The sequence below is a fragment of the Amyelois transitella genome, chromosome 14 (genome assembly GCF_032362555.1).
Source record: "Amyelois transitella isolate CPQ chromosome 14, ilAmyTran1.1, whole genome shotgun sequence".
In the NCBI taxonomy this organism is placed as follows: Eukaryota; Metazoa; Arthropoda; class Insecta; order Lepidoptera; family Pyralidae; genus Amyelois; species Amyelois transitella.
The window spans coordinates 6,053,870-6,078,361 of NC_083517.1; the positions used below are offsets into that span (position 1 = coordinate 6,053,870).

At 36.5% G+C, this 24,492-nt stretch overlaps 1 protein-coding gene across 7 annotated transcripts; it reads right to left on the reverse strand.

Annotated features, from left to right (window-relative positions):
* Positions 1–172: 172 nt before the first annotated feature.
* On the reverse strand, positions 173–22,760 carry LOC106132386 (reticulon-3-B). 7 transcript variants are annotated; one of them, XM_013331782.2, is made up of 7 exons: positions 21,609–22,760; positions 12,559–12,594; positions 4,246–4,453; positions 3,059–3,160; positions 2,531–2,637; positions 1,816–1,921; positions 173–481 (listed from the first exon to the last, which is right to left on the reverse strand). In XM_013331782.2, exons 1-7 carry the CDS (start codon positions 22,294–22,296, stop codon positions 427–429), a joined length of 1,302 nt encoding a protein of 433 aa, XP_013187236.1. In that variant the 5' UTR covers positions 22,297–22,760; the 3' UTR covers positions 173–426. The 7 variants fall into 7 exon arrangements, with proteins under 7 accessions (XP_013187236.1, XP_060803643.1, XP_013187230.1 ...); XM_060947660.1 differs by lacking the exon at positions 21,609–22,760 and adding an exon at positions 19,313–19,522; XM_013331776.2 differs by lacking the exon at positions 21,609–22,760 and adding an exon at positions 12,679–12,836.
* Between the last annotated feature and the right edge of the window lie 1,732 nt (positions 22,761–24,492).

The window sequence follows — 24,492 nt, forward strand, 5'->3', positions numbered from 1 at the left end:
CTATCTCATCTTTCTCATTTATATTATAAAACATATCTTTATTATATTAAGAATTCAAAAGCCTTAAATCTCAAAACTGACCGAAGAGTGAAATAGTAAACCTTTCGTAACAATTCTACTTTTTCAAAGATAACCCAGAAAACCGAGGATGAGAAATTAAAAATAGAAAAAATATTTCCGACAGGTATTTTAATTTAAAATTTCAAAAAGCAAATACAATCTCCGCATGACTCGTCTCATAAAGCTTTACACGTAAAGTAATTATCTTTATTTAATATTACAATAATAATAAATATAACAAACAGTGATTGAAGTACTCCGGCGCTAATTAAAGAACTGTGTTCGGGCGCGGGCGGGTGTCGCGTGGTGCGCGTCGGTGCCGCGTCGTGCTGAGTCGCTGTCGCGTCGAAGTCGCGTCGCCGCCGCTTACTTATCTTTTTCGCTCTCTGACTTCCTGCCTAGCGGCACCGCTGCCCGCACTCTGTAACACGGATATTAGTTAAAAATTGGTTAAGTGCCGTGTGGTTCCCGGCACCAAAAGAAAAAAGAATAAGGACTACTCTTTTTTTTTTGTTGCCACTACTCCATTTATTTCCCATGAATGTCGTAAAGGCGACTACGCGATAGACTGGTAAACTTGGGATTCTTCTTTTGAGCGACGGGCTAGCAACCTGTCACTATTTGAATCTCACTTTTATCACTAAGCCAAACAGGTGACCTGCCCATTTAGTCTTTTCAAGCTTGTTGTTGAGTGTACATGATTATATGGTAGGTACGGAAAAACCAATTAGTGTATGTAATTTGTTCAAAGGTGAGTTGCGATTGAGTGAAAGTTTACAGTCTGTGTAATATGTATTTAGAAAAGAAATATGTCTAACAATCAAGTGTGTATGCGTATTTTATTTACAACAAATAAACACAGACATATAAGTTGTTCATAATCGTGCTCGGGCCCCGAAACATAGCATCAGAAGATGTAACTGAGAATACGCAAAGTCGAGAGAGAATTCCAGACAGACATTTATACAAAGATTATCATACGTATTAATGATGACTATTTTATAAAAAAACACGAAAAAATTTATGTACAACTTGTTCTTTTGTTTCTTCTTGTCCTACACCTACATTAGTGACAAATAATTCCGTCAACCTCAACAAACTGTACCTTTATGAAGTGAGTTGTACGCACCTGCGGATTACATAACTTTTGGTACATGAAACTTTTTTAATCAATTCTGTATTGCATTTTAATTATTAAACCAGGTAGAAGTAGTACTTATACCCTATTAATGTAACTCTCCTCTTAGTTATTCAAGGGTTGATTGGTAGAGATCCCTAAATCCGCCTTTGTATATTTTGTCTTACAAATTTACTGTATTTTTGTGTTCTTTCGTATGTATGTACAATAAAGATATTACAAACAAACAAACACGTATATAATAAAAACACCGCAAAGTGCCAATGGGACTTGCGCACGACTTCTTTGTCGACTTTGTCTAAACCGATTTCGTAAAATACAGCTAAGAGAAGGCACTTTCATCTAGAACAGTTTATAATTCATGATGGATTGGGTTCCCCCCAAGGTTGCGGATAAAACGTAGTGTTTATTATACTATTTGGTTGCAGAAGTCTGTCGGAAATGGCTTTATGTTAAAACCCGACCAAACCAATTTAGGATGATGGTCAAAACGCCCTAGGTTCCTCTCCAGAACGTTTAGGATGTTACCAAAATTAACGCCAAGAGAAAAAGATGTGTTTTAACGACAAATAATGAATGAGTGTAGTTTGGTGGTAATGTTCTAGAAATGTACTTACTTAGCAGAGATCTCGTTGATCTTGGCACGCGCCAGCTCGAGGTTGGCGTCAACTTGCTGTTTGTTCATCTCGTATGCCTTGGGCAATGTGAATAACGCTATCCAACCTGGAAACGAAAGATACATTTTAAAGTCAATCGAGATACTTTACAACGAGGCATTGTAGGTAACACTTTTGTAATTCACAAACGTTGATAACGGATATGTGTTATCTTCCCTCTCTTCTTTTACCAAAAATATAAGGATAGGTATTTCTTATAGTATATATACTCCGGTATAGTAGTCGTAACAATTTACGAATATCAGATAAGTGATAATATTATAAGCGTTTAAAGGAAAACAGGAAAGTACACTTTGGAAAAGAATATTTTCATGGGTAAATATAATCACAGCCAGGTTCTCTGTCTCTTTCTCATTTTTTCGTGTTTTCTGTCTCCGATGTAATGCTTCTGACCCAAGAGTATGCAGGCATTGTAGCAAAGAAAAGAGGAAATTGACTAACATATAAGGAAGCTATCCTTGGTCCTTGTCCAAACTCTGGCAGACTCGGAGGTTCGGACAGCTCAATTTCAACCATTTGTTTTTAAGTCTATAGAAATTTGAAATTAGGTGGTATATATGTTCCATAAGCGGCCCGGCCGGCACGGGAACTGAAATCAACGGATCTTTTTCTTACGCTGGTAAGTATTCTAGTGGGTTATAAAGAACCGACTTACCAAGGATGATGAGCGTGATGCCGTTGAAGCAAGCCCCGACGTACGTCAAACACCATAACAGCACGCCAAACTTGAGCGAGTCCACCAAATCTTCCACCAGGAAAAGCCTGAGAAAGACCAACACTCAATTCGTAAGTTCACAAATCTAAAACTCTTCATTAAATTACTCACCGAATGTCTCAATTTGGATTCAGATTAATATTTATTTATAATAGAAATAAGATGTTATTTTTTTTATTTCAAACAAGCAATCTTAATTGAAACAATAACAAAGAGTAACAAAACACACATCCACATCTCCATAAACTGTCGCATTGATTAAATTATTAGAATTGGATAGTATGTATACAAAATAAACTAGGTTACACTCAGTTTCGGAGGCTACGTGTGGCGATGTGCTGCGTCAGTAGTTAGCCGTCATAAATTTATTTTTTATAGAAACGTCTGAAGTTGTTCAATTGGGATACGACGACTTGATGGTAACAAACACATGTTTTTAGCACTATGTTTTTGAATGAGAGAGGTTACCTGCGAAGTTCGCTAGCGCCAGCGTTGAGGTGTGCGGTGGCGGCGGCGGCCAGTGACTGCGCGCGCTCGGCGGGCACGCTGATGTCCTTCTCCAATAGCCATCTGTAAGTCATAGCATTACCATTACATCAATAAACTCAGACAAGTATAGTTAATCTTTTTTTTTTCTAAAAGTCTCAAGTTTCATGAGTCCTGTAAATATATATGTGATAAATATATAGGTAGGTATGTGAGTGTCAGCGTATTTTGCATATCAAGGCATGAAACGCTTGCGTTAGTGCAGCCTTCTTCTGTGGATAAAAGTTTTCTACCTTGTACTGTGGGTTTTTGTGTTACACTGGTATAACTTGAAAAGCTGATCGTGGGTACTATGATGATAAAGCGTGAATAAATGATAAACTTTGCCTATCTCTGACGCGAAAAACAAGAGTTTAAGGGATATAAGGGCAACTTTTTTCTTATACCTATAGGATAACCAAATACATCAAATTGCTATTAATATAGAAAATAAATTTAAAATAGTCTTAAAGGAATGATTGTTAGGTAATATAATTTATACGGTTGAGGAGTTTTTTTAATGGTAAATGACATTAATTAATTGGTGCATAAATTGAAAATATTATTTTATTATCAAAGATTGATATTTGCACGCTAAAAATTTGCTAATTAGACTTAAGATCTGTATAATTATAACTATAAAGACCATATTGTAAATCCTATTAACCGCATATAAAATTAAATAGTACCAAATAAGAAGTTAAAATTAATACAACTGTCCATGTTTAAAATAATCAACGGTAGTGAAATAGTCTTAAAAATGATGTTTTGATATGTGTTATTACATTATATACTCGTATAAATTAAAACTTTGCCCTGCTTACACCACTCATAGTCACCTCTCACCTGAATAAACAGGCAAAGTTGACACTACAAGTTGAAATTTCAAAAAAAAGGACCGATGATTATGGAACACTGGTTTTCTAAAAACTGATATTACCGGTTTGTCATTCAGCAGGCAAAGCAGACGATTAATTTTACTCTGTAAGTATGTATATTTTAAGTGCAGTAGTCTGATATAATGCCAAATATTAATAATTAAATAACTATTTTGGTTTTTATATTACATTTGCAGATATAATAACTAAAATACCACCACCACCAACACCACTTAGATTTATAATACTTACTTGAAGGGATGTCCTTCATTAGTCTTTTGTACGGCTTGGAGCACGTTTTTGTATATGCGGAAGGATACCGCTGCTGAAAGGGCTAGGAGCGAAGCGTAGGCCAGCACCGACACCACGGAACAGCAGGCCAGAGCAATGAGGAGGACCAGGCCAGCGCCCAGGGCCGCGCCAGAACGCGCCGCGTTGCGCCAGTAGATCAGGGACTCCACTGTAACGCAAACATAAAACAATTAGGTATTGGTACAAAATCAAACGATTATGGTTTTAGTTTTGACTAATTGTTAACTACAAACTTCGCTTCACACCACAGATGCTTCGCTTACGGTAATCTAAATTAAGAAGCGTTTATCAAAACTATCACACACGGTAAAAACTATTGAAAAGTAGAACACCGTTGCCGTTAAAGTCTGTTTTTTTTATATATTTCAATCAATTTTGCCAAATAGAGCTGGTAAACTTACTTAAGAATCACGTAAGTAGTAAGTAAGGTGTACATAATAATCTTATGGTAATTTTTAGTGAACAAATATTACTATACGATTTGTATGTCACATATGTCGTGCATGTGTTAAATGATGATAACTAACAGGATAATCTAAAAAATATGTAATATATGAATTGGGTAATAAATCTAGGACTAATGTTATAAGTGTCATAAAATATTTCTAAAATTATCTCTTTATCACGCTACGTTTTTTCCGCATAATCAAATAAATTCTACAGTGCTAACTAAGTGATGACGATGCAATGGAACTGTTTATGTAATTAAATAAATTAAATAAGTTCAATCCTAAAACTAAAAACGATGTGTTAAAACGTTGGTATTATGTGTTGATATATATTTTATTTCTACACTTTAAAATTACAATTATAAGAAAAATAGTTAATTTCTTGAAAAAAAAAAAGACAACTAAGACTACATCAACGAAATCTGGGTACATCGAACTTGCAGGATTCTCAGTCTACATAACTTTATGTCAACACAATAGTTTATTAACATATTTTATTCACACAAAAACGTCTCATCAGAACTTGCTTATTTCCCAGTTCCACGTCTGCAGTCTTAGTCAGCTTCGAACCGATGTAGAATACAATCTGTGATTCGAAGCCTACTGCACTCCTATTTGCCGTTAGGCGTGTTGGTCACAGGATGTTCGCGGAATAACCGGTTACGTCGCACGGTATGTCCCTAATGAATAACAAGGACTATACCTGGACCACGGGGCGGAAGGTCTTGGATTTGAGCTGCGTGGCGGGGCGACTGCTTTGGACGCGCCATGGCGGCGGAGTGAGAGAGCGGGACGAGGTGGCCGCGCACGTGGACAGGCTGCCACGCGGGCCCACCTTTCTACACACGTCACCGACTGCTGCTGACACCATCACCTTTTGCCACCGCGAATAAATGCCGTAAACACAAAGCGACATCTGTCTGACTAGTCCGCACTAAATCAATCTGCTTTGTCGGTCATTTATGATGGAAATCTTTGAAAGTTAAAAGCCCTATTTAAAAATATCAGCGCGCGTTGGCTGTTATTTTCATTAAACTTATTGGCAGTTTATTGATAAACTCAAGTGTACCGCCATGTGGTAGATTGATAAGTGATGGATTCCTCCAAGGATGAAATGAATCACTTAATTCAGAAGGCCGAAGCGTAAAGTTCAATGACTTCAATTACGATCAATCGGATGGGATTATATTTGCTAACTATGGACTCTTGAGTGATCACTATGACTCCTCGATAAATAAATGGGCATTGTAAAAATAACCCTGACATCCATTAAACACATGACATGATTAATATTACTGAAAATACTTCTGCATAGCCTACTTCAGGTTTGCTAAGATACCCGTTATTAATTTTACACGGAGAAGTTCTTATGAGACTGCAGGTATAAATCACCACAATCAAAGTTTATTCAAAACATTGAGCTGCGCCTACGCTCCATCAATTTCTGATCGATATAGCGACCACGCGTATCGTTGCCAAAATAACCGCGCAGGCGCCAAAGCGCGCGTAACGGCAAAACGAGTTGAAGCATGTTCTTTATGCTACACTTGCTATACAAATTATTTTAGTAGGTATTCCAATCCTCTAAATATCAAGTACAGAGGATTTTGCCATGAATAGTCGGTGTCAGGGAGGCGAGTTGTCAAAGCATAATTATAATTATTCGAGCAAGTTATCGCCAGTATCATTACTTTTAGACGTAACGTTACGAACTATAGTTCTGGGTGTTTTATTACTACTATTTGGCTTTCGCAATCCCTTAGGATTGACCAGAACCAAGTCAAGATAATATATACACCCCCATCAATAGGCTTTATTGTTATTTAGCTTTGGTTAATGTATGTTTGAGTGGTTTCTGACCGAGTTTTGAGCTGAACGTGAACTAGAGATCAGATTCGGCAGAGTAGACTCTGCCGAAACCACAGGGTTCAGATATTTCACTGTATGTATCAATTTTGAAACTCAAAGTCAAAAATATTTCAGTATAATATTTCGATAACATATCTACTGTCGCCTGCGGACCTTGAGTCGAGAATGCAATCGGGGGTGTTTCTCATGAAGACCAAAAGGCCTCAGATAGCTGTATGGCTTAATACGCAATTGAGATTAGTGACAGGTTGCCCATTGCCCAAAAGAAAATCCCAAGTTGGTTAACAGAAGCAACTGGCACACACTTTGTTTTTTTACACTTTTTACACTATTTTCGTATACTGAACAAATACCTTTCCTTCCATATTTGGTTTATTTAGTCAGAGGCAATAATTTTGTGGTTGGAAAATAATAATTCTTTCCTCTAAGATAATTTATAGTGTCCGACCGAAGCTTCGGCTTCGGCTTCGGCCACCTTCGGCCAAAAAATCCACCTTCGGCGAAACATTCGGCTTCGGCCCAAAATTCGACCGAAGCCGAAGGTTTCGCCGAAGGTCCGAGCGACCGTCGAGATTGAACGAACTGTTACGAAAGTCATGAGGCGGCGGGGAGTCACTGTCAAAATAGCACATTGCTGATTGCATGCATCAAAACAAGTCCGTACGTGTATTTAAACGAGTGTTTTTGTAAGAAATCAAATCATTATTTTTTACCAGTAGGTAAATCACAAACTTTTATCTATACATATAATAAAACAGTAAAAATATTTTGTCTGTACATTTAGTATTTTCGACTGAAATGGATAGAGGGACACTTAGAATGAATAATAGAAAGCAAAAATATTTTTTTTTAATTTCTTGTCTGTCTGTCTGTATGTATGATCACGATTATCTCCGAAAGTACTAAACCGATTTACTTCAAACTTTGTTTTAACTCAGAATAACATTTAAAGTTTGTTTCATCAAAATCGGTTCACAAAAAAAAGTTATCCACATTTGAATGAACTCAAGGCTTCAGTATGCCTGCAAATAAGTTACGAAATTAAAAATTCAAAGTCATTTATCATTATACGACGGCATTATACCTATAACATATAAATATAAGTGAAAGGCGACTAAGGGATGGGCTTACAAACTTGGGATTCTTTTTTAGGCGATGGGCGAGCAACCTATCACTTTTTGAATCTCAATTCTATCATTAAGTCAAATAGCTGAACGTGGCCATTCAGTCTTTTCAAGTCTGTAGGCTCTGTCTACCCCTAAAGGATAAAGACGTGACCATATGTATGTAGTCTACTTTAATTTCGACACCAACGCAACGGCTTCGATGGTCCAGTGGTTAGCCCGTGAGACTGTGAAGTTGGCGGTCCAAGTTCGAATCCCAACAATTATATAATATTTTTTTTTTGTATTGTTTGAGTATTTTATGTAAAAAAACTGAAAAATCAAAATACTACATATAATAAAACGGTAAAAATATTTTTTCTGTACATTTAATATTTTGACTGAAACGGATAGAGAAATTTTTTTTTTTACATTTTTTGTCTGTCTGTATCTGACTGTATGATTAAAATTCAACTCGAAATTTACGCGGACGAAGTCGCGGGCAACAGCTAGTTTATCTCTAAACCAACCACCTCTATGATATATCATCAACTTCTATATGAGACAGTCAATATATAAACCTTCAATATTGAGGTTTTGAAATGATTTTAATATTAATTGTAGCTTGTAGACAATATTGAACAAAATTAATTACTGAGTGCTGAGAGAATATAAACCGTCGGCTTCGGCTTCGGCTTCGGCCGAAGGTTGTGGCGATAGCCGATTAATCGGCTTCGGCTTCGGCTTCGGCCAAAAATAGACCTTCGGTCGGACACTAATAATTTATAATAAACTTGTCTTGTGATAACACACTGCTGTTGCGCAGATATCCAGAGTTGGCATAAGAAATTTCATTTTTACTGTCTACATTAGATATTTGAGTGTGCGTATATTACGTATTTTTGTTTGGCAAACTCTTAACCTTTATGGCTGAAGTACGCCTAAGTTTTCATACAACGTACTTCATCGTTTATATGTTCAAGTTTTTTTACACTAGGTACAAAGATCCTTAGTAATGAGGGGGCGACTACAGAGTTTCTTGTGAAGCCTTTTCGAAATTTTACAATGTGAATTCCGAAAAATAGCACTGCACAGTTGATTCCATCCGTATAATTATATATGTATTTTGAACAAGTGAAAATACATTTACTTGGAATAATGACAAGTTGTAGGCATCATAAAGTTACCTACGTTACCGTCAGAAATTTTTTTTTCAAGGCTGCTTGAGATTCTCTTGTCAAAGTTTACGTCATTTGCAAATTTAATCATGTTTCAGTGTTTTTACAAACCTGAAAATCTAAAATTCGAGAGATAAGTAAACAATCCTAAATGTAATTAATCGTACATGAAACTAGGAACTACCCCGAAATTTTAATTGGCATTTGGAGGAGATTTTTGCCCATAAGATTATGTTTACTTTGACGAGAACGAGAATATATTTTGCGTCGATGTCGGGGTCCATATCTAGTCATCATCAAAATTTGAGTGTCTTTGTTTCAGACCCGGGGATCACTAATTCCTAGTTTATTGGTATTTAAGTATTTATACGTGAAAGATTAAATTGACATTGGTCCAAGAACCGATTTCATAAGTAATATGTGTCGTAACAATAAGCCGCACAAATAAGGTCGTTTAAGATAGTAGAGTAGTCGCAAAAGTATGTTGCAAAAGAGGTCTATCGATTGGAGAGGAAAACTATCAAAGGCTAAGCTTCAGTTACTTTAAATAAGAGTTGAACACGTTCCAGAAGACTCGACAACTCAGGGAACAGAAAATAATAAGGTCAAAATGTTCTATTTACATATAATGTATCACAGAATTCATACCATCACACTCTTTTATAATATAGAGACAAAACCAATCTCTCAGTTTACTTTGCTACCTTAAATTCCCGAAACAAGAGATGATTTGGAAAGGTTTTTTGATCAGCTGCTTGATATTCATGTTTGTTGTTCATTCATGATACCTTTGGAAATTATTAATGCATCAGTAGTTAAATAAAATTAAAAATTAAAGAAAATATGGAGTGGTTCTGTTGTACTCTACGACATGAATGACCTTGATGACGGCAAACCAACATGATGGGGATTTTAAATGTTCTTTAAAAATATGTATAACATTTTCACAAACAACTTTTTATAGTACAACATTATACTGAACACAAGAAAGTGAAAATCTCGCAAATATCAATGAACTCTGCTAAAATAAGTCCACTGAAAATGCGGAGTTGCCTGATTAAATTCCGGGTAGAAACAAAAAAAAATTGTTGAAACACACGACAATAGTTTGACTACTCTGTAGGATTAAAAATAACGCAACGTGGATATGAACTAGTCTGGCAAAACGAAACGCACAGGGCAGACTCTAAAAATTTATTTTATTTGGATAACGCTTACTATGATAGTAGTATCTTTTAAGTTTTAATTGAGACTTATAGTGTCCTAAAGAAACAATGTAACGTACATTGTCTTGAAAAGCGTAAAATGTTATTGTTTATTGTGTTTCAATTGTTAAGCATATATTTATTATTGTGCTTACGTGGCCACTTTTATTTGTTTGCTTTCGATATAGATACCTAGTTATACATACATACAAAATACTCTATCTTATTCTTATTGTCTACTAATCTGAGCCTAACTGAGCTACAAACTTATTTTTATTGTCCATCACAGACAAGTTTATTTCTAGTCGCTATAAATCGTCTCTTTCGATGCTGATTGCAATGTTGGAACAGAAAAGTAAAAGGACAAACAAGACGACAAAATAATGATACCAAATAAATAATACGATGCAACTAGACGTAAGAATAATAAATAAGTAGTTTGTATTCTTAACACTGCCCATAAAACAAGATAAAAGTTTAAATGACAAATATCGTCGAACACGATGAACAAATATCATATGTGAAAAGATAATACTTATGAAATAGCTCTTTGATAAGGATGAAGTCTTCTCTAATAAAGATATTCTGAACAGACAAAATATTCCTATCATTACATAGTACGAAGCGTAGGCAAAAATTTATTGATAAAAGAAGTCTGAATTACCTACTTATAGAAAATTCGATATCATGTCGAACTCAAAAAAAATCTATTTTCGATGAGTGTATCTGAAAATAAGACAATCACACGTAGACAAAGTATAATGGAAAGCAATTAAGGTTCACGAGTAATGATGTGACATTGCATTGCCGTCAATAGAAAATAATGAGTATTATACTGTTTTTCTTATTTAAGAGAATTATAAACAAACAGTGGTGGTGTCTGTTGGTTTTTAATACATATTAGGTGTTAACAGAAAATAAATAATTTTAAATAGGAAACATTGAAGTTTAAGTAGTTACGATACAGAATACAGAAACCAAGTTTATAGTACGGCCTCGAGTGTCCGATTGAATTTCTTACGCGGATAGAAACAAGAGAAGCAGCAGTGGCATTGTATTGCCATTAGAACCTTACAGTTATAGGTACAATGGTTATAATGGTTCGGGCGTTAGCTTACTCAGTGACTACATCTAACTAATTGAATTAGGATCACCGAGTGTTGGGAAGTCAAAATTACTCAAAGGGGAGCCAAAGAATGCGGTTTCAAATTTGAATTACATTCATAGACAAAATTACTATTGATATGGAAAATGATAAAATTATATGAAACATCTCTTGTGAATATTTGTTTTATTCTGCCAGATATACACAAAATTGTCCAAACCCATTTCTGGTTTCCATGTTAGTAGATGATGGGGTCATCTAGGTAACAGGTGACCCAAGTCAAAAACAATGGAGTAATTAGGAATGGTAAATCAATTCGCCAGAGACTTCAATGTCAGATAAAATCGGTCTAATTTCATCTTGGCAAGGGTGATGTTTCGTTTGTGGCAGACAATGAGAGAGGAGCGCATGCGTATGAAGCACAGGTGCTAGGCCTAGGTACCAATCTGAGTAACAATTCAATTAATATCATCACTTCGTTTTCATTATTTATTGAAGGACCTAACTGGACCACAGAAAAATGATTCGGTTGCCATAACTTTGTAAACATTCAAATGATAAGTATAGCAAAGTTAATAGTAAAATTAAAATAGAGTAAAAAGTTGTTTATGAAAATGTGGAAAATGGTTATGAGTCAAAAGATTCTCAACATTAATTATAATTGTCATGACTTCAATTTAGTAAAGTATATTTTGTTAATAATTATTATATAGGTTATTACGAGTTTGCTAGCGAGCAACTATGGTTAATTATCAGCAAATAATATTTGTTAGCTACTCCGGATCAATTGTGCTTTATCAATAACAAAGAGACACAAGAGATACTCTAGATTTATAATTTTATAAACCTACTTATTTTTTTATGAAGGGGCCTGTAAAAGTTAAGTATTGATACCTAAAAGTGATGTGAAAATAAGTTGATGATCTATCTTGTTTAGGTTTATAGGAAGGAAGGTACCTATGTAGGTATATGAAAACTAGATTATTCTAAAGCCACTTGATTGACATTCGCGTGTGGTCATACAAATAGTATATTCATGCATGTCAGGCCTTGACTCAGAATAATAGATAAATTTGTTTTGTTTCCAACTAACGAGTGGAAGTCGTTCAATCAATCACACTTTGTGGCTCGATAGCCGCGGAAAGTGATGGTACAAAGTAACATTCATATCACACATACGGTGTAAACACTGAGGTCAAACAACACTGATGCGCCTCTATAAACAGCGGTCACTGGGTCACAGTGCAGGGCCGCAGGGCCGACGCGCGCTTGCCCGGGCGGCCTGTTTGGCGGCGCGCCGACCTAAGCGTATTTTCTGCCATCCGCCCCTCGACGACCACTCACCTTCAGGATGCAGCCTTTGCGGGTCGAACCAGGCATCTGCAATAGAAGGCTGTGCGTTAGCGGGTTAGTCGCGACAGGATAGGAAAGCGGGTCAAGCGAAGCCGCAGTGTGGGAACTTACTCGGGTTGAGGACGCTGCATAGGGAGGGCCCAGAGGCGGCCATGGTGACAATTTACGTAACACAAAGCGTGCGACGGTAAATACCGGCGTACGGACGCGCACCGCGCCCGACTCTCGCGTCGATACTAGCTGCGCAGCCCCGCACACCGCCCCACACCCCGATATCACGCATGCGCACTGCCTATGCTTCTACCAAAACCTCCAACAACCACTATAGGTTTAGTGGCACTCGCAACATCGCAGCCCTCCAAATTATGCAGCGCCTCTCTGTACCATCACCATGAAACCAACACAACAAATTTCAAGCCCACTACATTTTAGATTAAATAGGTTATTATAAGATATGTTAAGGTTACACATAAAACATTGTCATAAGCCAGAAGATATTATGTATATATCTATCAATTCCATGATTTATACATTCATGATATATCCATGCCCAACCATTAAAAGAAATAAATACAGGTCTAGGTAGGTATCGTATCGTATCGTAATAGATAAGGACACAGTGTGAGTCTGACACTGTTGGACGTTCGTTTTGTCTAAGAACGGTTTGACGGCATAATTTCGTTCTTAGGCGATCGGCCTACAGGCCTTTTTTTCAAGAATCTTCCAACTATTCGTCGAGAGACTCCTACATTTCTATCTACAAATTTATCAAAGATTCGAAAAATTTTTCGTAGACAAACGAATATCGGAGAACAAATCCACAGTCACACAGTGAACTAAATTTTAAATACTGCTCAGCTCATTAATATCGATATAGAATTTAGCGATTTAGTTAATTCAATTTATTTATCTTACAGCTTTGTAATCTATTAATGACAAACATTATTAAAGGTAATTTCTATCTGTGGAGCCGTGACTATTACAGCGACATTTTGATTATAGACTCAACGTACGTTTCTCGACTTAAGTAACTCATTTTAAGTAAAAAACAGAAACGTCGAAATGTTAATACCTATACGTATAAATTTATGCGATTAACTTCTATGCATAATATCAAGATTCCATTGGTAAAGAAAGTGAAATCAGTAAAACCGGCCAGGCGAAGTAAACGCACAATAACACGCGCGCAGAAAAATTCTAGCGACAACTATGTTACGTGTAGGATAGATAAATACTATAATATTAAACGAACAATATTTTAATATATAATTAGAAAACGGCTCCAACGATTTCGTTGAAATTTTAAATGTAGGCGCACACGGGGGTAAAAATTGGGTCCCACGTCCAGGAAAATTCGTCTTTCCCATATTTTACCCAAAAACATTTTCCCATATAAAAGATTCGCTAGAGATCGATAATCGGCACGGCGACCGCTCCACTGACGGCTCAGTTGGCGAGCGATTCTTTAAGTCTATGTATGACTAGGTTCGATCCATGGCAACGGACTGTTTTATTTTTTGCCTTCACCATTTTCTTGATGGATTTTTCTTTTTTGTGTTTTTTTAAACCTACACCGATTTTTGTTTTACCAATTTAAAGTTTATACTATATTTATTTTTAGTACATACTTTTTTTATTTTACTAATTTTTATGGTTATATTGAGGTCCACCGAGCACCGGTACTTGTTCGGTCACCCAGTACATAAATCAATATAAACCCCAAAATCACATATTATACATGTCCATGTTGCCATAGGTCCGTTTCTGTTTGTTTTTCGTTGTTGTAACCATTTCTGCATAGATTCTGATTTTGGGACAGTTCCGACCATGGCGATGATCGATTGACAATAACCAAACCACGATGTTACCGCAGCAAGTCAGCAGGAATTTCATTGACAGCCTAGGCGTGGAGAACATGCGAGTTTAGGTTTTGTTTGAGTTGGTCGTGCACACAATATAGTGATAAGGCATAGAAAATGGGTGTCAGTGCGTTGCATGCAACACTAAAAAGTTCTAATCCTCTCCATATAACTTAAAATGAAGAATATTCGTTTAATTGATATTAATGGATAATTTTTGTTGTTTATTTAAAGATGACGATCAGGCCAACCTATCATCACAATGTATTGTTAATCAGAAATTTTAGTCAGAATTAGCATTGGTTCATGATATACCCAAAATTCGAAGTGACTCCAGTGTATCACAAACAACAAAATAAATATTTAAGACGCAGTTATAAATATGAGCGTTATCTACAGCGCACACTGAGCGTTATCTGCAGAAGCATCCTGAAAGAAATTTTATCGGTATGATTGGGATCAGACAAAAAGAAACGCTGGACTGGAGCAAATATAAATGATATAGGAAAACTGAAATGATCATGGAACGTTCATGGCACTGGTAGTAATGCGTGATGAGCACATTATGACTCATATGCCGTGCCATAACGATGTAATCACGTACAGCGTAGCGCTCCTTCTACAGTAACAAATAAAAACTATAGAGCCACCTACATTGTTTTCAATAAATAACAAATTTGTTAAAAGAATTTGTCTTAATGTATTTCGAATGGAAATCTACTATCGTCGTGACCGAGGCATGAGTGCGAGTGTTATCGCTAACATTATATGTGATGCATTCGTTCCGTAGTGCACCGCTGCGGTGATTTGATTGATAGGATAGGAATGACGGGCCAGACAGACCGAGGCGACACCAAGCCGTGATAAAAATAGCCATCGAGGTCGCTAATGATGACGTCACCACACCTGTAATAAGCATTTCTCGATTTGGAATTATACCATGACTGGTCAATCCACTTTCGGTTTTATCAGAGCTTATGTATTCCAAAATCCAGAATGTATGTTATTTCTGGTAATCAGCTAATAGGTATTTAACTTCTGTAACAGGTAGACCTGCGGGTGCTTGTACTGTGCCTCACATATCATACTGATATTGTGAGGGTATACTGGTAGGTTGTTGTATTTGTAAATTTGAAGTTATTGTAAACTGAGCTAATTGCGATTGTAGGCGTGCTTAATCGACCGTTTTAATTGAATTTGGTACAGATTTAACTTTCTTTATTCATAACTTTCATTTCTAGTAATTTTCTGGATAGTAAAGCGTCGGAAAAATGTACATAGTAAATAAAGAGGCAAGTAATGAAGAAGGAAATAAGCATTTTAAGGTAAATCGTACAACTTTTGAATGTCTTTTACTTACTGGATACTATTATAGACACTTATACTTATACTTGGATTTACACAAATAAAGGATAATCTCTCATGAACTTAATCAGCGTTTCATATTATCATATGTCTTTAACTAATGAAATGGGTTTATTAATAGCTACAATTAAATAAAAACTAAGCGATAAAAAGATAATTAATGCGTAATGGACCCTACACGATTGGGTGTGTAGTTGTGAAACAGGCTAAGGGTTTCCCCCATGTTTCCCCAATGACTCATAACTTAGCTCACATACTTAGCCCTCCGCATTTGTTCCAACTTATGGCGATACAAAGAAATAGGTAAAGGCTAGTATTTTGAATGAATTCTAACCAACATGGGAATCGCTGCAGACGCAAAAGTATAATATCAAAAGTTTTAGTTTTCGACATTCCAAAAGACTGTTAAACAGGTCACGGCGGTAACCTACTTTTGCGAGAACAAACAAATGTGTAGATTTGTAATTGCGAATGACTAACAGTTTGCAAATACAAATGCACGATATTGCTGGAACACTGACTGCTGACAGAAATGAAAAATATTTTATCTCTTATATAGATAATGTCTTCTTTCACCGCTCTGAAGAGGAGCCTGGGGTATGCGTTTGACCATGGATCTAGATTAGGTAAGTAAGGTTTTTCAAAGAAGCGACTCCCATCTGACCTCTGCAATCGTTGCAGATAAAATTAACTTTGAAAATAGTCATTGTTACGTGAACCTTTGCGTTTATGCGCATTAGGTACGTATTTTAACCGGGCACCTTGCCGATTCAACCACCAACGCTGACTATACATAATCTTATTATGTTTTAAAATTATTATACTTGTAATAAAATGACTACCCGGTAGTAAGTCGAAAATTATGATCTAGGTACAGTATGTTACTATGTTGGGTCATACAAAGCCTTGTTCCTTGTAAGCTATATGTCAATGACAGACAAAATACCCTGCATGCAATCCGGCAGCTAATAACCAATTGAAGGCGAGGCATCCGTGTATGCGTCGACGGGAGGCGCACGTATTGATCCCGCCACCCCCTGCCGCACGGAGCCCTAACTTTTAATGCGTCTAGTCTGGACTGAATGGATTAGGTACGTAATGATTCCTCGATCGCCAAAAATAATAGCTATAGTAGATATCACTTCCCGATTAATTTAGATGTTTGATCCTCACGGTGTCTCATTTTATATATTAAACTAATTTTTAATAAATTTAAAATAAGTTTTACGTTTATGTGAAGTTTGGAGAACTAGTATGGGGTTGTTCTAGTTCGTTTTAAAATATTTAACTTCGAAAGTAGCCGAATCCTTGCTATACCCTGGCATTAATTTTTAATAAACTGATTATACAAAGAACAAAATGCGATGGGACAGTGAAACATTAGCAAAATGCTGGGTTAATTTAATTTATAGATTATTTATACCAACAAAGCATTTTCTTTTGTTTCGACACGGCGACACGATATCGATCAAGATATGATTTGATAGAGGATAACGTTGTTGCGCTTGCTGATTTCTAGTAGTAAAGTCAGTGAACAAATCAACTGTTGTAATGTGGTCCTTTCGAACAAAATTAATCTTTTCTTTAGTTAGATTTGAAAGTTCAATCTGTATTATTTCTAGATAGATACCGACACCTCGACCAAGCAACCCTCCACACACACACTCTTTGTGGGTCAACCTTAAACCTATGTAGGTTAAAAATTTTAATACTAGTTTGATGCACATGCAACAAAATCAACTAAGTAGGATTATATACATATAGTTCAAGTTGGCTTTGTGTAATGTTACTGCGCTGTGACTGTGCTTACAATGTAAAGTAGCGGTAAAGATAGCATTGTGTTACAGGTCGAGGACCTGTGAACCAACAGGGCGAAGATGGCCCGGTCCGATGGGCGGACCACAATTATGTTTCATTTTAATCTAAAACTTATCCATAGGATGGCTGACGCGTATGAAGAAAATTACGTATCACGATGTAAAGAAATGTATGCTTATTTAGATATTGATAAGCTAGAACAGATATCTACCTAAATAAAAAACTAAACGAATTAAAATACTTAATGAGTACCCAATAATTGAAATCTTTAGCAAAATTGATGATTAAGTGACAAGCGCGAGCTATCCAACAACATCCCGAACAAAGAAATTGACCCGGGCGTGTGCCAAAGGGATTATAAGTAGGTCAAGAGAGTTCAAAAAGAGGGGAAAATGAAGTCATCACTTTAGACAAGTGCGCAAAAAAATTTTTTACCATGTTTTACAATATTTCAAGAAATGTTTGTAAGGAAATCTTACTTTTTAGTTTTGAACCTATTTGCATCCATAAAGCGTTCTAGTTCTGTGATCAGGTTCAACTCCTTACCTTTCCTGTATTCAACTATTTGAGATGACATTTTAACGTATTATTGCAATCATACAGGTTGGTGAAGATAATATTAAAAAAAACTTATATTTATCCCAAATAATATTATAAATGCAAAAGTAAGTTTGTTTGTTACCTCAAATTTTGCGTATTAAATAGTCTGGAGAAGGACATACATTACTTTTCATCCCTGTAAAAACTAAAATTCCCGTGGCATTTGCGAAAAACCTGTATTATTTTGTAGGTGGGGACTAAAAAATAATCAAATTCGAGTCGAAGATGCAGGAAAAGTATTTGATGTTTCAAAGTTAGATTTGATTTCATATTTTGATAGATTATAAAGTCTTAGCCACACAAAATAAGATAATATCATAATATAATTTTACGATAATATCATAGTAAACTCGGAAAATTCTTCAGTCTTATACATATGTTTAGAACTTTATTTGTTTGTTTCCAAATTATTTATAATTTTTGGTAAAAAATTATAACCAAAAAATTATCAAGTATTTTAGAAATGAATAAAAATACAGATATTTCTTACACTGAAGTCTGAAAACAACGATGTTAAGCAAGCCCCAGAGTCGCGGATGCGATATCACGAATAGTGATTTTGGTATTTGCAGGCGCTCGCGACAATATGAAATGCATCGAACAATTTTTCATTCTAAAAATGTTAGGCGTTTGCAGAATATTGGAATGAGTTTCATTGATGTCACTCCGGTCATAAATCTTTTTAAGATCAAATTTTTTAATCACAAGAGTCTAACATATCCTCCGTTTTGGTAAGTTGGTGTAAACTCCAATTATTAGAAAGTTTCACATAACATCAGAATTCAAATGAAACTCAAAAAATACCGAAGAATAACGCATCAGAATTCAAATGAAAATCAAAAAATACCTAAGAATAACGATCTGACGTAAGTTTCGGGCCAATAATGTCACGGATGTAGTAGTATTATTAGTACCTACCTATTTTCATTACAGATTTTTCTCAATAAGAACATGAAAACGAATTTTCTAAGTGGCAAATTACCTTTCCAATCTTTGCAACATCATGGAAACGATTGATTGATTACAATCAATGACAATTCAAAGGCATAATTTAGAGATTGGATACCGGCTATGAATGTGTAATGTGGATCCTAGGTACTCACTCGTGACAGCGTCATCGCTTCCTGATCCCATGTTTATGTTCTGAATAAAATCCACACAACGAGGCGGCAATATTGGAAACCGTGAGTCACAACAGAGCTTCAATCAACCACATAAGAAAAATTGCCACAGTTTGTAAAAACGTGGAACGCCGAGCCAATAACGACGTGAGCGCAGGGCCGAGGAATCTTTGCTTGTGCCGAGCAACGCGGCGCCGCGGTGTGGTTGCACTGTTTCTAAAATTAGCAATGGTGCCGACGCCGACGACCATTCTGATTCCTGTAGGTCGGACGGAATGCCACCATGATAAGAAATATGAGGAAATGCCTAAAGCTAATAAACTAGTGCTATTTTGTACAGTTGTTGGTAAAGTACATAAATATGGTTAATTGTACATCTTTGCGCTCTCAACGAAACAATGTTTTAGGCCAATTAGCTAGAGGTTCTTCTAAAAATCTAAGATTCAAGATTTAGAAACAGTAATGTTAATATTAAAACGTATATAAGATTACATTGTTTGTTTGGTGAAAACTGAACCATTTCGCACGAGATAACCATTGCATTCTTATCACATGAGATAACGTGACGGGTTTTAGATTACCTACTTAGCCTGTATAAAACGTCATAATAACAAACAGGTTAGGTCATATACAAACCAAGAAAATTTGCACCGATGACTCATCAGGCAGTTTGTTCATGGAAATTCATCGATTGCCTAAGTAGACTAACACAAATAAATATAACATGATTTTATACTGCCGTGATAGGACCACTCCATCTCTTTCCCATGGATGTCGTAAAAGGCGACTAAGGGATAGGTTTACAAACTTGAGATTCTTTTTTTAGGCGATAGGCTAGCAACTTGTCACTATTCGAATCTCAAGTCTATCTTAAAGCCAAATAGCTGAACGTGGCCTATCAGTCCGCTCAGGACTGTTAGCTCTGTCTACCCCGCAAGGGATATAGACGTGATTATATGTATGTATGTATGATTTTATACGTTTGATTTATCCACAGATATCGTTGATTCTTTGAGTTTGAATTTACTTCGCCACCTAAGAACCTATGTAAGAAGAAGCAATGTTATTTTAGGACCATTATTGCCATTTGATTCAGTAATCTGTGGGTTCAGTTAATATTCATATATTATATCTCTTCAAAACGAACACTTTTACGTATTATACTATACATACCTACCAACCTACTTTGGTTCAGAAATAGGTGGCAGTGAATTCAACCGCGTAAGTATTTATGTATGCGGAAAAAATTGTGCATAAGGCAGATTGTAAATCTGCCTTATGGGTTATGGCCTCAGGAACGGTTTGAAATAAGATTCCGTGCCGTGACCGAAAAATCGGGAGATAGAGTTTGTTTTTGTTGAACTGTTTGATAAAAGAATGTTTAACACAATAAAAATAGGAAAAGCGCACAATAAGGTTCGTATTTTCTGTGCTCTGCATTGCATTAATTTAATTGTTCTAGCTCTGTTGTTCTGTTTCCGGGTGAGTCACATATGGATCGTAGTTCTTTCCTTTCTCCCAAATGCAGCTTCGCGACGATGACGTGGGTTTCAGTGGGTGCCGTTACCTTGTCCCGGCGATGCGGTCAACGATCTAGCCGATACCGTTTCGCAACCTTTTGTTCCTAAAGTAAATTTATGATGGAAAGTCGGTGATGCACGCAGGGTAGCTGTTTAATTTGACTTATTATTTGCTTTATTAGATTGCGATTCTTACATTGACGATATATTTATTATTAGACGAGGTTATACCAAATTATTAAAATTCATCGTATGCTTATGTATAGAATTGATTCTTCACGGTCTGCAGCATTTGAATTGCCTTGGAAGTAGCACCAATTTTTGGACTCTTTAAGCACAAAAAACAAAGCAGCCGCTACGCCACATCGACTTGCCGCGCACTTCGTAGATGACGAAATCACCCAGAAAAAAATATGAGCAAGAAATATGGATTGATATCATGATCTTATGACACATAATCGACCATTTAAGAAAGTTTATTATGCTGGAATTATAGATATAATAATTTTAGGATAAGCTTAAAGAGAACTAGAAAAATGCGCAAGTACTTTGTAGGTAACTACAAACTACCTATAACTTTGATTATTCACAATAGCTAAGTAGCAAATCAGATAGTTTCTTCCTTCAAAAAGGTGAGGACGTAACCGGGCATAAATGGCTAATTAGAACGAATTAAGTACCTACATATATATGTTACATCACCTTCGTCATGATAAATTAAATTATTACAAAGGTCATTATGTACTAACGAAACTTACCAAGTCCCATCTGACAGAAGATTACTTCTGCTTCGATGACGTGCGCGACAGGAACGCGGGCGGGCTCGTTCGGAACGGAGGCTGGTTGAGAAGCTGGGTCCATCTTCACAGGTGCGGGAGCAGGAGCAGGTTTTGGAGTCTCTTGGACTTGGACCGCAGGCTTAGGCTCGGGATGAATCTGCACCGGTGGTTCCGGCAGAGGCTTCACAATTGGCGCGGGTGCAGGAGTAGAAACAGGTGCAGGAGTAGGTGGAGGTGCAGAAGTAGGCGCGAGTACAGGAGTAGGATCAAACGCCACAATAGTTGGCTCAGGTGTGGGTTCTTTAGGTTTAGGCAGTGGCGGCTCGGGACGATGCAGTGGCGATTCGCCCGCTGTATCGGCGTCGGATTCACTGTCGGTGAATTTGTCTGCAAGTTGGTCAGCTAGTTTATCCGCCGCAGAAGGAGCGCGAGGCATGTCCACAAATGGATCGTCACGTTCCATGTCAATGAAATTCTGACTAGCAATGCGCGGTTGGTGGAGAGGCGATTCGTTGGCATCCTGCTTGCTCTCGCGGTCTAAATGCTCAAAGTCGTCCGTTGAATCCTGGTCGCGCTTCAGAGTTTGTTCGGGGTGCGATGCACCTGCAGGCACAGGCACAGTGTCTCCGCCCGCGAGGCCACCAAGAAGCGAATCGGCGCTTTCCATAATTGACACGTTTTTAAGAATGAGAGTACGAGAAACAAATTTAGTCCCAACCGGTCCAGGAGATCAATAGGGTGCGGTAACAGCGTAAGTGCAAGTTAGGGTGTGAGGGCGCAGAGGGCGGGTCTTATCGTAACTCTACACTGTATCAGACTGATGTTCGAACCCGTGCCGCTGCACGACGTCACTCAGCACGAGAAACGGTATTACTCATAGTCGACCCTCCGAGTGGCCGCACAATGCAATGCAGTACTGCGGGGGCGCGGTAAGCCTTCCGCCGGTATTTGAAATTTAGAAAACTAATAACTTGTCCAAAGTAAGATATAGGTTGTAATAAGGAAGCAGATCTCTACTAAGAAGATGAGAATGACAAATCTTTTTCAAAACTGTTCGAATGAAATTAAACAGAAACCGTAGAGTGACCGTAAAAATATGACAAAATTATATTGACTTTCTGAAATACGTAGACTGTGCTGTTTTACCGACAACCAGAGTTACCAACTCTCAAAAATATATATCCCTAAACCTAAGTCAAAACCTCCTAAAATTGCCTCAATTATTTGAAAATCCCCCTAAAACTTGTTAAAAAAAAATAATATATAAATAAATGTAGTAATATTAAATTTTATCTATCTTTATTTATTAATTATCTCATACGTTATGAATTATATCAATTGTTTCTAAGAAAAATCGTATTTATAATTTTTTAATCTATACTAATATTATAAAGCTGAAGAGTTTGTTTGTTTGAACGCGTTAATCTCAGGAACTACTGGTTCAAATTGAAAAATTATTTTTGTGTTGAATAGACCATTTATCGAGGAAGGTTTTAGACTATATAACATCACGCTGCTACTATTAGGAGCGAAGAAATTATGGAAAATGTGAAAAAGCGGGGAAAATTATTAATTCTTGAGGGCTTCAATGATGCCCAAAATAACTATTCCACACGGAGGAAGTCGCGGGCACAGCTAGTCAGCTATATTGACATTACATGAACTTAACATTTTTGAAGATGGATTAAATGTAGAGCATGATCCACCATTCCGTTAGGAAGCGATACTAGTCATTAGAGAGTGGTTAAATATTATTACACTAGATATCATTCAGTCCGAAGTCATTCGTTGGTAAAAAAAAATATTTAAATGATTATTATTTGATTGAATAGTTTATAACCCTAAAAAAATCCCATCCCACTTGTTTACCCCTAAATTTTGCGGGAAAACCCCTAAGTTGGAAACTGTGCCGACAACAACCACCAACAAGGGGACGGGTCGTTTCGATGTGACAGGACAGGTGTCAGCTGTGATGACAGGACAGCTGATTTACGTCATATTTTTTTTATTGAAGTAGGTTTCGCTCTCGTTAACCAAGAGACCATGCCAACGAGAATTTTGTTATACGTTCACTGGCCTGTCTGAGAAAAAATAATTTGATTTTTCTATTACGTAAATGGCAAAGTAAAAGCTCTGATGAACTATCCTATGTAAGTGCCCTATGCATGTACTTTTCCTGCATACCTAAATAAACAAACCCGGATACAAAAATGGCAGACTAGAGATGTTCACTTGTTCATTTACTCGATAATATTTTATCGATGGATGAGTGAGATACGATTATTAGCTGCAATATTAGGTGTAAATTTAATAAAAAAATAATAAAACTGATCGCTTGGAATTCAGATAATAATGAGGTGAATAATTGCTGAGGCCTGCGACTACTTATTATAAGATATTATGTGAGTACCTACTATAACGAAATGTGTTTCCATTTGGTGGGCTATATGCCTGCTTATGATACAAAGTACTTAGTATAAAAATACATTTCAGTCAAAATTAAAATAAGTAACAGAAAAAAAAATTCAGAAAAAAGACTTATTCATAGTATGTTTTCTATGAGTTTTTTGACAAAAGTACATGAAGTCAATCACCTATTCCAGTCACTACACAACATGCTATCAACATATCAGTCAAAATAGAAATTGTGAATAATGTCGTAATCGGAATAACCAGTCAACATATAGAGGGTAAAATTTAAATAAATTCATTGGATCTAAAATAAATAGATTGAGACATTATTTACCTTTGCAAATACTGTTGGGATAGCATCATCTCTAAATGTAACTATATTTAAAGTATTATTGAATGCACTCTCTTTAAAGTGCATTAAGCACACATAGATGTCTTTTGTTCCCGGCCG